Genomic DNA, 13806 nt, shown 5'->3' with positions numbered 1-13806 from the left:
TAACCCGATATTCAAACTCAGTTTATGCAGGTACCATGTGCTTTAAAATCAGGTCATTTTATGCGCACTTAACTTTGTGCGGGTAACTTTGCAGTTAGGGGCACCACTGAACATCAGGAACAGGAACATCTGCACTGTGTTCTTGCCCTGTACAAGTTCTACAGACGCCTGCCTGTTCCAGTTTTCACTTTCTAATGCAGTGATTCCCATCCAGTCCTTGGGATTCACCCAGACAGTGGGTTTTCAGCAGATCCACAATGAGGCAGTGCTTATTCATTGCAGATATTCTGAAAACCAGACTGGCTCGGTCCCTGCTGAGGAGTGGGCTGAGAATCCCTGTTCTAACGCTTCTGTGGTAGAGGGTAGTAGGGTTGGGTTAGTGGGACCACAGAACGAAGTCAAGGATGGGAATCCACAGACTGTCTCTGGCCACCGTCCACTGCCCTTTCCAGTTCTGGGCTATTCCTTCACTCTTGGGCTATGACGTAAGCACAGCTAACACACAGTCTCTGTTCTCACCTGTGGCCTCTTTTGGAAAACCAGAGCTTCCCTGAAGGAGCAAATCCTCTGTGACAATGTGTCCGTGCCAGAAGTAAAACTTTTCATGACAATTTGTTCAGGCTACGGGCTGCTTGCAACCTGGTCTGGTATGCTCTCAAAACAGATATCCTTTATTCTCACAGATCTGTAGCTCATAGTAGGCTCTCAACTTAACCAAATTTTGTTTTCCAAAAGTAATGCATCTTTACAGTGAATATCAGCAGCTGAGAAGATGCACCGTACTGTGTCTATAGTTTAAAGCTGGCCACCTTCCACCTTCAGCTCAACATGGCTAAAAGTTTGTGGGTTCCCCACATTTTGGGCCTGGGTTAGAACAGTACCAGAATGTATTCCATTTTGATGTGCCTGAAAAAGCGGAATATAAATCAAATCAAATAAATAAACAGTTCTATTTATTTGGTTCATTTCAACAGATGGCTCAAACGTCTACATTTGTGGGGAAGGGGGTGAAGGATGCAACTTTTAGACACCGTTGCGTGCTCAACTTACCCAGCTAGATTTTGCCTAGCTAAGTTTAGGCGAATATTCAGTTACAACCAAGTTAGCTAGGTTGTGGCTGAAATGTAAACTTTTTAGTAACTTAGCTGGACAAAATGCAATCGCACAAGTCCTGAATGTAAAACTCCCTCTGAGCTGGCGTTGCCCTCCTTCTGCCCCCAATCAAAAAGGTCGACCCACACAAGAGGATCCCAGCTCTTTCCACCCCTGATGATAAACAGACTCTCTGATGGGTCTCCATATCTAAAGAAGAGTCTCTGACAGTCCTCCCTCCTAAGACGTTTCCAGTCTACATGGGGTCACCGTTCCATGTAGCCCAGCGGTGCTGGCAGGAGGTAAATTGCATCCCTTCTGCCGGCAAAGTCAGAAGACCTTCCAGAAATATGAGATGAGATTCTGGGGAGATGGAGGGGTCCTGAAGGGAGGGGGGAAGGCCAGTGTCCTTTTAAGGGTCTTTTATAGATTTGGGGGTTGCAGGGACTGCAATTTGAAAGGGAGGCAAAGTAGCAGCGTAGATCTGCACCACCTAGACAGATGGGGCAAATGAGTGTAGGTAAACTCCCCACATATCAAACATATGCAGGTAGATTTCTCCTCCGACTTCACCTCACCACGGGGGACACTCATTCTTTGAGGGACTATATTTAGTCCAAAGGAATCTAGTTGGGGAGCAAAGAAATTGCCCCACATTCCTGGCCAGGTAATTCCTTATTACCAAATGTCATCCCTTTGTAAAAGCGTCCTCCCCACGTTGACCCTGAAGATTGAAACAGTATTTGCACAAAACAAAAAGTCCTATTAGCAAAACAACTCTGCCCACCCTTTTGCTTTGTCTTATTTCTCATTTTGCTCTTTGCTTATTACCATCATTCACAGTTAGGGTGGGTTACTCTGCTATAAACATTTAGGACTACGTTTTTACAAACTAAATCAGTCCTGTGAGGCAGGAAAATTTGAAAACATTCTGTGCATCCAAGGACACCCACACAGGAACTGTGTTATATGCCCAGTACAGTCATTGCATTGCAGTCGCCTATGTTATCAATTTAAAAAATGATTTATCGGTAAAAAAAAACATGTATGTTTTTCAGGACATTTTCCAGCAGGCCGATGTAAACCAGTTGGGGGTTCTTGAGTTCGGTGGTTTACGGAATGCGATACAAGCTGCAGGTATAAGACTGAGACGTTTGACAGACGTTTACGGTTTGACTCTATGGAGGTCCACGAAGATTCAGTATCCCTAGCTAGAGAATTGAGGGCCCTGTGCTGAAGCAGTGGGAAGCACCCCCCCATCTCCCCACCCCCTTTTCCACTAAGTGGGTGACAATAAGAGTTCTGCCACCGTATTCCCTCTCTGGAAGCTCAGTCTGTTTCTCAGTTTCAGTTTCTGAGATGTGTCCTTTATACCAAGTCATCTACACTAATGTCCTTATTCCCAATTACAGCCCAGGGTAGATTTTTGAAAGACGTTCTTACGGTGGGGAATTGGCTTTTCTTCAGTTGTAGCATCTAAGTCTGTTTGCAGAAATTAAAGCCAAGATGTGTGAAAAGCTTTGCAGCAAAAGCAAAAACTGGAGTTCCTCTTCATCCAGTCAGACCAGTCCAGACGAGTGGGTTATGTGTTCACCAACCAGCAGAGGAAGACAGATCGACAGGCTCACTGATGTCACACCTTATATGCATCCGTGCTGACATCAGATGGTAGGCGAGCATTTTCTGCTGTGGACTGCAGCCTAGTAGGCTGAAAAGGAAAAGACTGGAGAGGCTCCTGAGGTGAAAGACTAGCTCTCACTCCCTCAGATGAGTGGGGACTTTGGGCTTAAAAAAAAAAATGGGGAAAAAAGGATTTTGTGCTCCTGAAGAGAAAGCCTTAGGCTCCCTTCCTCAGTAGAGTGAGCCAGGACTATGGCGCTTCCAGGAGGTCTGGTTTGGTCTTAACCCCCTTCCCCCTCCATTGCTGTCTCCCTTTGGTCCTTTCTGTTTGGTCCTTCTGAGTCTTCTTCTTTAAGAGCTTGAGTTGTTTCTGTTTGCAAGCATCAATAAAGTGTAAAAAAAAAAAAGGCAAGTCTTGCTCAGTGGCCTGAGCTCACCAGGGCAGAAGGAAAATGGGTCCTTGGGGCTTGTTTTGGAGTACAGCCTGGATGAGTCCCCAAAGCTTTTGATTTTTTGGGACAGTGTTTCACTTTCTTTCAGAAGCAGGGAGGTGGGCAAGATAATGTCGTTGGGAGCTAAGCACAGGAAGACATGTGTGTTCTGCTCTGCCTGCTGGCTCAGTAAGATGCAGGTAGGGAAATATCCAGATATTGCCGCAGGTGTTCCAAAGCTGAAGGACAGCTCCAGAGCGGCGAGTTTAACTCGGCAGAGAGGTCTGTGGTTTTGGAAGCTCCTCAGCAGAGTTTTCCCACCAGACCCCAAGTATCAGAGGAATCTCTGGTGACAATTGTATAGCTGTGGAGCAGTGAAGTGGACTTCATGCCTCTCTCCCATGGTCCTGAACACCAGGTTTTGGATGCCGTGGTCATTCCTATGGCTGCAGCTGCTTCGGATGCATTGGTGCAGGGCTCTCCTTTGCTAGATATTACCTCGCTACTCTTTCTAAGGATTTTTTAAGGGCCTGCAGACATTTTGTATGGGGCAAGGAATGAGCCTAGGATCTTCTAGGGTCTGCTGCAAACTTTCTGGTACCTTTGGATTTCTCAGGCTCACAGGGCAAAAAGATGTCCAAGACAAAGGTGGAAAGGCAGTCAATGAAAGTGATAATCCCTCCAGATAATTCTTCTTCAGAGAATTATCTGGAGGGATTTCATATATTCAACAAGGCAATAGTGAAGCAGAGTTAGAAGAAGGAGAATGTCCCCCTGAGGAGGAGGATGATACGTCTATGCTACATCTTTCATAAGAAGGAACTGATTTCCCAGTCCCTGCACACGTTTCATATCGCAGAAGACTTCCACTTACAAGGAGGAGCTGAATATGATCAGTATAAGGAAATTATCTAGGTTCTTTCCTCTTCACCAGTGAAAAATGCGATTGATTTGGAGTGGGTGGCTCCCAAATCTAATTTTAAGGGTGACCGCTCACTCTCCATGCTCTGTATCTACTGAAAGAGTTTCCATGTCGGGCCGCCAGGGGGACGTCCCAGAGAGCATGGCTAATTCAGCCTGCTTATCAACGGGAAAATAATTCATATAAGGAATAATTCTTTAAGCCTTGGGAAGCTACAAAATGAACACATTTTTCTCACAGGACAAGCAGGATGGTAGTCCTCACGTATGGGTAACATCATCAGGATGGAGCCCAATCACGGAACACTTTTGTCAAAGTTTCTAGAACTTTGACTGGCACCTACTGGGCATGCCCAGCAAAGCACCAACCCTGCATTCAGCAGGGGTCCCCCTTCAGTCTTCTTTTTTCCACGCAGCAGTAGCCACGTGGGTTAAGGAGCTCTCTAGAGATTCCTGATAGGAATTTTCCTCACGGAACTTCTTTCAAAATTTTAAAAAAATGTTTACCCCATAGGGGTCTCCCTATCGATATCTGTACTCCGCGTTCGAAAGGTAAGGCATTACCCTAATTGCGGTCGATTCCCGTTGAGTTTTCCCTTCGGGGCCTACTGGACATTGACCGCATCGCGGCTAAATTTTTGTCGGAGTCATGGCATCGGGTTTTCGTCGGTGCCCCAACTGTACTTGAACAATGTCCATTACTGACCTGCACGGGTCTGTGTTATGTGTCTGGGGTCCGACCACGATGTCCTTACTTGCACCAAATGTGCCCAAATGACACCAAAGGGTCGTAAGGCTCGTTTAGGGAAAATGGAGTTTCTCTTTCAGGCAAAATCCCCGACTCCATCGATAGCTTCGACTTCATCCAAGCCGGTACCATCGACCTCTCGTCAGCACCGGGACACCACTGCTGCCCGACCATCGTCAGCAATTCCAAAGGTGTCGATTCCCTCCTTGCCTCCTCAAGAAGAGGACCGAGAGGATCATCATGAAAAGCGTCGACACCGCCATCGGAAGGCTCAGTCCACCGATCCAGGCAAGTCCTTGGCATTGGCGTCGACAGAGCCACCGACAAAGAAGCCCCGTACAGAAAAGGCCCCATCCTCTTCTGTGACTGGGTCACCGAGGCGTTCCCCACTTTAGTGGTGCAGGGTTCCACGATTCCACCTTCACCAGTGGACCCTCCGGCTATGCCAGTGCTGCTTCCTACTCCAGAACCGGGGTTCCACGCCCCAGGCTTCTGCGAGGAATTGGATCGGATAATCCAGGAGGCCATCGGTAAAGCACTTCAGGCCTTCCAGCCTCCATTGACGCCAGTACTGGTCCCCGAGCCGGTCACTGATCCAATTCCCATAGCCCTCGCACTGCTACTGGGAAGACTGGATGCGTTGATCAGTGCCCTGCCATCGATGGAACCGAGAGCACCGGTACCTCCGGTGCCTTCTACACCAATTCCATTATCATCAGATGAGGAAGAATCACCGATACCCATTCCACCGTCTGGGATTTTACCACCGACTCGTCCATCGATGTCACCGGACCCTTTGGTGCCTCCATCGATGCCTTCGGTTCCTCCATCGATGCCATCGGTGCCACCTCCGATGCCTAGGCCTGGTCCCTCAGGATTAGCACCTTTTCTCCCTGCTGGAGACCCACTAAGTGCTGGAGATCAACCCTATGATCCTTGGACAGATGATACGTCCCAGGATACAGATGATCTACCATCAGAGCCCTCTCCCCCGGATGAAAGACGACGTTCCTTGTTCCCTATAAAACAGCCTGGTCTGCTACCTTATCTATGGTCTCACTTTATCTATTCACTATCATTTCTTGGCTTTCTCATAATCGTCTAAAATTGAATCCATCTAAGACTGAGGTCATTCATCTAACATCCATTTCAGATACCTCAATTGGTCCATCTTCACATCTGACAACAAATGGTATATCGATCCCAATAACACACTATGCCACAAATCTTGGAGTAATTATAAACACGGATCTAGCAATGAAACAACACATTTCCTCCTTAATAAAAAAATCATTCTAAAAACTGCAACTCTTAAAACGTCTCCACCCTCTCCTTTTTCACCATGATTTCAGAGCTATTCTCTAGTCTTTAATTTTTTCCGGCCTAGACTACTGTAATGCTCTTTACTTAGGATTACCCGACTCCTCAATCCATCCTCTACAATTAGTTCAAAACAGTGCAGCTCGTATCTTATCTGGTATCTCTCTCCAAAATCACATCACCCCCATTCTACAATCCCTTCATTGGATACCCATAAAATTCAGGATAAAATATAAAGTACTCACTATCGTACATGGTTTAATACATAATTCCTCTTCTACTTGGCTCTGTTCTCTGCTTCGTATCTATAAACCCACTCAGCATTTAAGATCACTAACACAAAACTTACTGGACATTCCATCACCTCGACAGGCAAGATTAGATATCACCAGAAAGAGAGCATTCTCCGTAGCGGGACTCTCCCTCTGGAATTCTTTACCAAATCCTCTTCGCTTATTACCAAATCCTCTTCATTTCAAAAAATCATTGAAAACATATCTTTTTCAACTTGTATTTAATATTTCATCAACTCATTCAACCTCCACTTCTCAACCCTCTTCCACTCCCTCTTTATCTTTATGATACTCTTCCAGACGATCCATTTCATTTAAAACAGATTCACACCCCCCCTCTCGTCTAGAGAATTCTTCCTTATACTCACCTTCCTCTTCATCCCCCTCTTCCCCCCGCCCCCCCATGGCACAGCTTCTTTTAAATAAGATTTTTTGTTAAGACTAGCTATCTAGCTAGCTATATATCAATTTATGTATTTTATTTTTAAATTAATTTTAATTTTGTTTATTTTTATACCTTTGTAAACCGTTTTGACAAAAATGTATTTTTAAAAACGGTGTATAAATACTTTAAAATAAATAAATACATATGTGATAACATTGTTCCTTGTGTGGAGAATGGAGACATAACTTTCTTTCTATGTTTGGGTTTCCTAGATCTTGACGTTAGCAATGACATGCTAAACGTGATGGTTCTGAGATATGGTGACTCTTCAAGGAGACTGAACTTCACCGATTTTCTGTGCTGTATGATCCGACTTAAAATCATGACCAGTAAGTTCTTTTCTTTGGAGTCCTTCATGGTATTGCAGACTTTAGGAGCACTCCAACAGAATTAAACAGTTTCATATATAAATCGTTTCTCTCTGAGGTCCCATTGTTGCATTATAGGAAATATATGTACAGATTTATTATCCCTGACACTGATCAGGGTTGCCCCTTGCTATGTCTTGGCCTCCTGCTGGGTTCAGTCTATTGATAAAATGTTTGATGGGATCAAATGGTGCAGATTGTACTTTATAGTTATCCAGAGAGAATGTATAGCACTGAATGGAAGTGGGGGGTCCATGCCCACAAGAAGCCTAGTTTAACAGTACTATATACTGAGCTGTGGGTCCCAAAAACATGAACATAGACACGAACCTCATTCAAGTCTACTTCATATGCACTTATTGACTACTACAAATATTAACATTTACAGCTCATACTTAGCTATTCTCTTTTATATAGACAGATAGAATTCAGAACAGAGACAAAAAAAGCATGCTATCAAAATTTATATACCATATACAGTATGTGCAAGAAGGCAAGACAATACGTGTCCAAAACAGAACTGAAAGGGTAGCAGAAAACAGGCTTCTAAGCAAGGAGCTATTCACTTTCTATAATCATTTACCCCACAAAAGATATGTTTTTAATGTTGTAAAAACAGATTTTATTCATCAATAAAAAAAGATCAAAAACATTTAAAAGATCAAAAAAACAGATAAACAAGTGCCCTGTACATCAACATAATTTGTATATGGCAAAAGTCCAATTAAAAGGTCATTTATAATGTTAATATTTCCCAGATTAGGAAAAGGGGATCAGGTGTGGGGGAGGGGAGGGAAGTAGTACTTATCTGGCTATTTAGTGGCCGCTGAATATCCAGGTAAACTCAGCAGCCGCTAGATAACCGGATAAGTCATTTAGGCCTAGATTCATCAAAATGCAATAATTTTTGGAAGAATAATGCCCGCGATAAGGAAAAGGGGTGTGGCAATAATAATTTAAGAGTTACCGCACCGTGCGCTTTGCATAGGTACTTTATTGTGCTGTGTGTTAAAGTTATCGCACCATCACTTTTGTGGAGAGAGAGAGAGGCAGACAGACAGACAGGCACTCGTTATAAGGCTTTTATAGTAGTCAACTCTTTATACCACTATAGGAGGGCCAGCTAGTAACTCGAGGTGAGGTTTTGGTGGTAAATAAATTTAAAAATGTGCATTCATGCCGCGCGTTACGCTAAATATCACATGCATTATGGTGTTGTTATGGGCGTTAGGGCCCTAACGCCTGCGATAACGCCATTACACATTTTGATGAATGACCCTGTTAGCCAGAGAAAAAGTGGGCAGGCAGTGGGCGGATCGAGGCAGCACTTAGTATAATCCAGATAAGTCTAGACGTGCTCAGTAGCAGCTTATCTGGATTACACTTATCCAGCTATGCAGCGTCTTGTGCACGGATATTCAGCGGCCTAGCCGTGTTACTGAATATCCTTGCCACTTAGTCTGATAAGTGTTATCCAGCTAAGTTACTTAGCCGTTTTGGTTTTAAATATCTGCCCCCAACTGAGTATGTTGGTTAAATCTAAATGCACAAAACCTGCAGGGCCAGATGTAAGGCAGGCATCTGTGCAGTCGCAGTTAAGAAGACAAATCTAGTCAGTTGGCACTGAATATTGTATTAAGCGGTTGAATTTAAAATCACAGCCACACCCTGATCCAGCCCCCTTTTTTGTCTGGCTAAATCGTGTTTGCAATTTTGTGCAGGTAGATTTCAGTCGGTTTGGCGGGGGGGGTTGGAAATTTTCAACCAGTTACATTTACGTGGTAAAAATGTGATTTTGATTGCCTAAATCTTTTGAATATCTTTTGAATACTGAAAGTCTCCAGTATTTTCAGCACCTTGCTACCCATATAATGCATCCTGACTCCAGTTAAACTATGTAAACAATGTGGGTGAAATTGTCCACACTCTCAACAATTATTATACAGTATTCATGAAAGACAGCATACAAACTTTATTATCAAACTTTACTTAACAATTACCATAAAATGTGTCTCAATGGCATGACAACACTCACCCTTATACACATCCACACTCGTACCCATTCATTCTTCATATTAAAACAAGGATACAATCCTTATTAATGACAAACCTTGTTGTACCCACCTACAGACCGTATTTACTGGCGTATAGGACGCACCCCCTTTTTCATACTCATTTTTAAGAAAAAAATAATTTTCAACATTTTTTCATGAATTTCCATAATGATTTACTGTACTAATTTGATAGTTATTTATGTCTACAAAAATGTAACTAGGGAGCACTGTAGTTAGGTACCATTCAATCTTCATCCTCAAAACCCAGAAATTCATCTCCAGAGCTAAATGAAGAATCACTTGAAGCCTCTTCTTCAGAAACTGAGTCTTTGTATAATATATCATCCTCTGTGCCATCAAGTGAGTTACTAATTCCACATTTCTTAAATGACTTTACAGCTGTCTCATGTTTCACAGCATCCCATGAAGTTTTGACCCATTCACAAATCTGCGAAATGCTAGGCCTCCTCCTTCTTCCTGATGGTATCACTTCAAAATCTGTAGACTGCATCCAACTGTTCCTTTTCTCCTTCATGAATTCTTTAAAAGGTTTATTAATGCAGACATCTAAAGGTTGAAACTGGCTCGTTAGGCCACCTAGAATTACAGCTATTTGAGTTTTCAGTTGGTTGATTTTATTTTTCACAGCTTCTGTTCTGTGACTCCGAAACTGATCCCATACTAGCAAGGCAGGTTTCTTTAACAGTCCACCAGGACACCTAGACCACACATTGTCTATCCACAACTTCATCCCCCCTTCATCCATTCAGCCCTTAGGATGAACGTGCACAAACACACCTTTAGGCAGTTTTTCCTTGGGCAAGGTGTTCCATTGGTACAGCAAGACAACATGACTGTGTAATGTGTTTTCTCATGTCCACATGTTTTAACAATAACACTTTTTGCACCTTTGGAATCTACTGTTCCCTGTACATACCAGGATCAGTCCAGAATGCTGGGTTGTGTCTCCCTTCCAGCAGGTGGAGTCAGAGAGAAAAGTTCAAGCACCTCCTCCATGTTTCCTATTTGTGAAAGTTCAAAATTTTCTCTTTTTCTTGCATTAATGACAAAACTATGAAACTCAATCTTGTGTTCATATTTATTTATTTATTTATTTGTTTGTTTTTATATACCAGTGTTCGATTTACATATCACATCGGTTTATATTTAACTTGAAGGTGCAGGAAGCAAAGCATTTCCTTTTGTCAGGTACAGGGAATGACTGGAAAACAGTAACGTGACATAATAACAGTAACATTCTGTTGGCATCTTTTGTGCTATTTTTGTTTTAGTCCGCATACTTAGGTCATTTCTCTTCATGAATCTAGAAACACCATGACGTTGATCCTGTAAAATCAGCGACGCCCCTGTTAGTAGCTATCAGTCTTGCTTGTTGAATAATCATTTTTGTGGAAACTGAAAATCCCGAGCTTCTGTGGTCCAATATCCAAGTTTTTTATTCTTCTTCTAGTTACGGCCATTTTGCAATTCCATGTCGCAGATTGTGTTTACTATGCATAGCTTTTTGTAATTCCTCTTCCTGTCTTCTCCAAGTTCTTATCATCTTTTCAGTTGGCAGTGACCCAAAATTCCTCTCTGCTGCTCTGTTTCCATGTTTTTTAGCATACGCAATCACTCGTAGCTTGAAAGCAATATCATAGCAGAATCTGCGTTGTTCTTGAGCCATGTTTTGCCAAGAAATCTCAACATAAAATATCACAGAACACCGAGACTTGATTCCCTAGAAACTAAGATGGAGGCTCTTGATATGGCGGCTACTTCAGGTAGCAGTAAAGTAGAGAAGCTTGAACATCAATATGCAGCTGTGACTGAAAAAATTGAAGACCTTGAGAACCCCCAGAGAGCAATATTAAAAACCTAGCCTTATGCCCAACACCCGTTCGTAACTCCAGCCTACATTAGGCCCCATATCTGTTACTTTATGTTGTTAACCCCAACTATTTTTATCCAAGTTCAATCTATCTGTTTATTGTAAGACATCCTCTTGTCATTGTTATTGGTTAGAATGTAAACCGACTTGATTAGTAATTCTGTTACTGGAAAATCGGTATATAAAAGTGCTAAATAAAATAAAAATAAAATAACTGTGGGCGTTGGCAAAATATCCGACTTGTGGGATTTCCCGAAGGGCATGAGGGTACCGACCTGACTGCCTTCTTTGAGAAGTGTCTTCCCGATACGCTCGGCTTCTATTTAAAAGGAGGCCATTAAACTCAAGTGGGCACATCGGGCTCTCCTACCACTGCCAGGGCCGAGCAGCCTCTTCCTGTCTTTCAACTCATAAGACTCATTTTATCTCTTCTGACGGATGTATTACATGTTTTTCCCTCTGTGGTACATATACCGTATTTACCGGCACATAAGACGCACCCAAAATTTTAGGTATATTTTGAGGGGAAAAGTGCGTCCTGTATGCCGGTAAATACGGTATTTAAGTTTGTGTGTTTTTTTATATCACTAACAATCTTATACCCCGTTATGGCTTATATGCCATTTACAACTCTTAACACAGGGAATAATCACACAAACATATAATCACTATCTGTATCAATTATTATAACCTGAATCTTATTGACTGAAATATGCTTTATAACCCTTAAAGGGAAAATGTTTTGTCAATAACTGTTAGGTCTTCAATATTTGAATAAACAAATAATCACTCCTCAATTTCCATATATATTTTGTACTGTCATCAATGCTGGAATCTTTCCATGTCTTCAACAGGCCACAATTCTCCCTATGTTCTTCACTGTTCACCCGTCGGTGTTGAAAACTATTCCACTTCTCGTGAATAACAATGCTTCTCCCTCCACGTTATCAACAATCAACCTACAAAGAGGCCCTTGTTTCTCCCATATGGCTTCATCAGGGGACATTGTTTCTCCCATATGGCTTCATCAGGGGACATACAGCATCTATAGTAAGACCCAAAATATATTAACTCGAACAGAACCACTACTCCCGTGTATTAAAATAAAGCCATCCATGAAACACCACTCACACCATACTCTTACTAAGAGAATCTACACATCAAAATTATAATTACTGAACCAGCTGCAGTTATGAGCGACGACTTGATGCCACCAACGTTTTAAATTCAATTCCACTTTTCAGGTTATAAATTGGTTCTTCACCACCTATAAGGCACCAAAATTACAAATTATTTAGATATTATGTTTACATCCTTAAACCATATATATATATATATATATATATACACACATACCCTTACTCAACCCAGGACATATTTCTTTATATTACTACAACCCCTCTACTACACATCCTACATTGTTCCTTGGTCGGGTAGAAATGGTCTAGCGACGACTCCTCGAGTGTTTACCAAGGTGATGGTGGTAGTGGCAGCAGCCCTCAGACAAGAAGGGATTCTGGTTCATCCCTATTTGGACGATTGGCTCATCCGGACGAAGTTGGAAACTTTGCAAGCTGGCAGTTCAGATAGTTTTACATCATCTTCATGCCCTCGGTTGGATAGTTAACTTCAACAAGAGTCATTTGATGCCGTCCCAGGTCTTGCAGTTCCTGGGCGCACGTTTCGACACAGCTGTGGGCAAAGTTTTTCTCCCACAGGACAGGATGCTCAAGTTGATGTCTCAAGTGCGCCGCCTTATGGATCTCCCATTACCCATGGTGTGGGACTTTTTGCAAGTTCTTGGTTCTATGGCATCTACTCTAGAGGTGGTCCCCTGGGCCATTGTGCATCTGCGACCTTTACAGAGAGCATTGCTTTCCCGTTGGGACCCCAAGTCCGAGGAGTTCCATCTGCCTCTGCCCCTCATGGAGCCAGCCCGATCCAGTCTCGAATGGTGGTTAGTCCCCGATCACTTACAGAAGGGAATGGATCTCGAAAATCCACAGTGGATAATTGTGACAACGGATGCCAGTCACAATCGGCTCAGGGACAGTGGACACCACAGCAGGCCAAGTGGTCCATCAGTCGCTTGGAGACAAGAGCGGTTCGTCTAGCGTTACGCAGTTTTCTCCCACTGGTTCAGCATCGGTCGGTAAGAGTTCTCTCCGACAACGCAACGACGGTGGCGTACATCAACAGGTAAGGCGGTACAAAGAGTCGTCCGGTCATCACAGAGGCAGACAAGTTGATGGTCTGGGCAGAACGTCATCTGCGTCGTTTAGCGGCATCTCACATAGCCGGAGTGGACAACATTCAAGCAGACTTTCTCAGTCGCCAGCAGCTCGACCTCGGAGAGTGGGAGCTGTCCGGGGAGGCAATGAGACTCCTCACTCGTTGGTGGGGGATGCCCTGGCTAGACCTTATGGCTACACGCATAAATGCAAAGGCAGTTCGTTTTTTTAGCCGACAGAGGGAGCACGGGGCAGAAGGGGTAGATGCCCTGGTCCTCCCGTGGCCCCAAGACATACTCCTCTATGTGTTTCCTCCGTGGCCATTAGTGGGAAAAGCTTGCGACGGATAGAGTCCCACAGGGGTCCCGTGATTCTTGTGGCTCCGGAGTAGC

At 43.4% G+C, this 13806-nt stretch overlaps 1 protein-coding gene across 2 annotated transcripts in view; it reads left to right on the top strand.

Annotated features, from left to right (window-relative positions):
- Window positions 1-13806, top strand: part of LOC115086740 (calpain-13-like) — a 221206-nt gene that overhangs the window by 185194 nt on the left and 22206 nt on the right. For both annotated transcript variants that reach the window (XM_029593020.1, XM_029593021.1), the window contains 2 exons: window positions 2151-2229; window positions 7083-7199. In XM_029593020.1, the coding sequence (XP_029448880.1) occupies window positions 2151-2229; window positions 7083-7199 (196 nt within the window). The remainder of the gene's footprint in view (window positions 1-2150; window positions 2230-7082; window positions 7200-13806) is intronic.

This window comes from Rhinatrema bivittatum, chromosome 3 (assembly GCF_901001135.1).
Source record: "Rhinatrema bivittatum chromosome 3, aRhiBiv1.1, whole genome shotgun sequence".
Classification (NCBI taxonomy): domain Eukaryota; kingdom Metazoa; phylum Chordata; class Amphibia; order Gymnophiona; family Rhinatrematidae; genus Rhinatrema; species Rhinatrema bivittatum.
The sequence above is the reverse complement of the archived record's forward strand: the minus strand, read 5'-3'. Positions and strand labels throughout refer to the sequence as shown.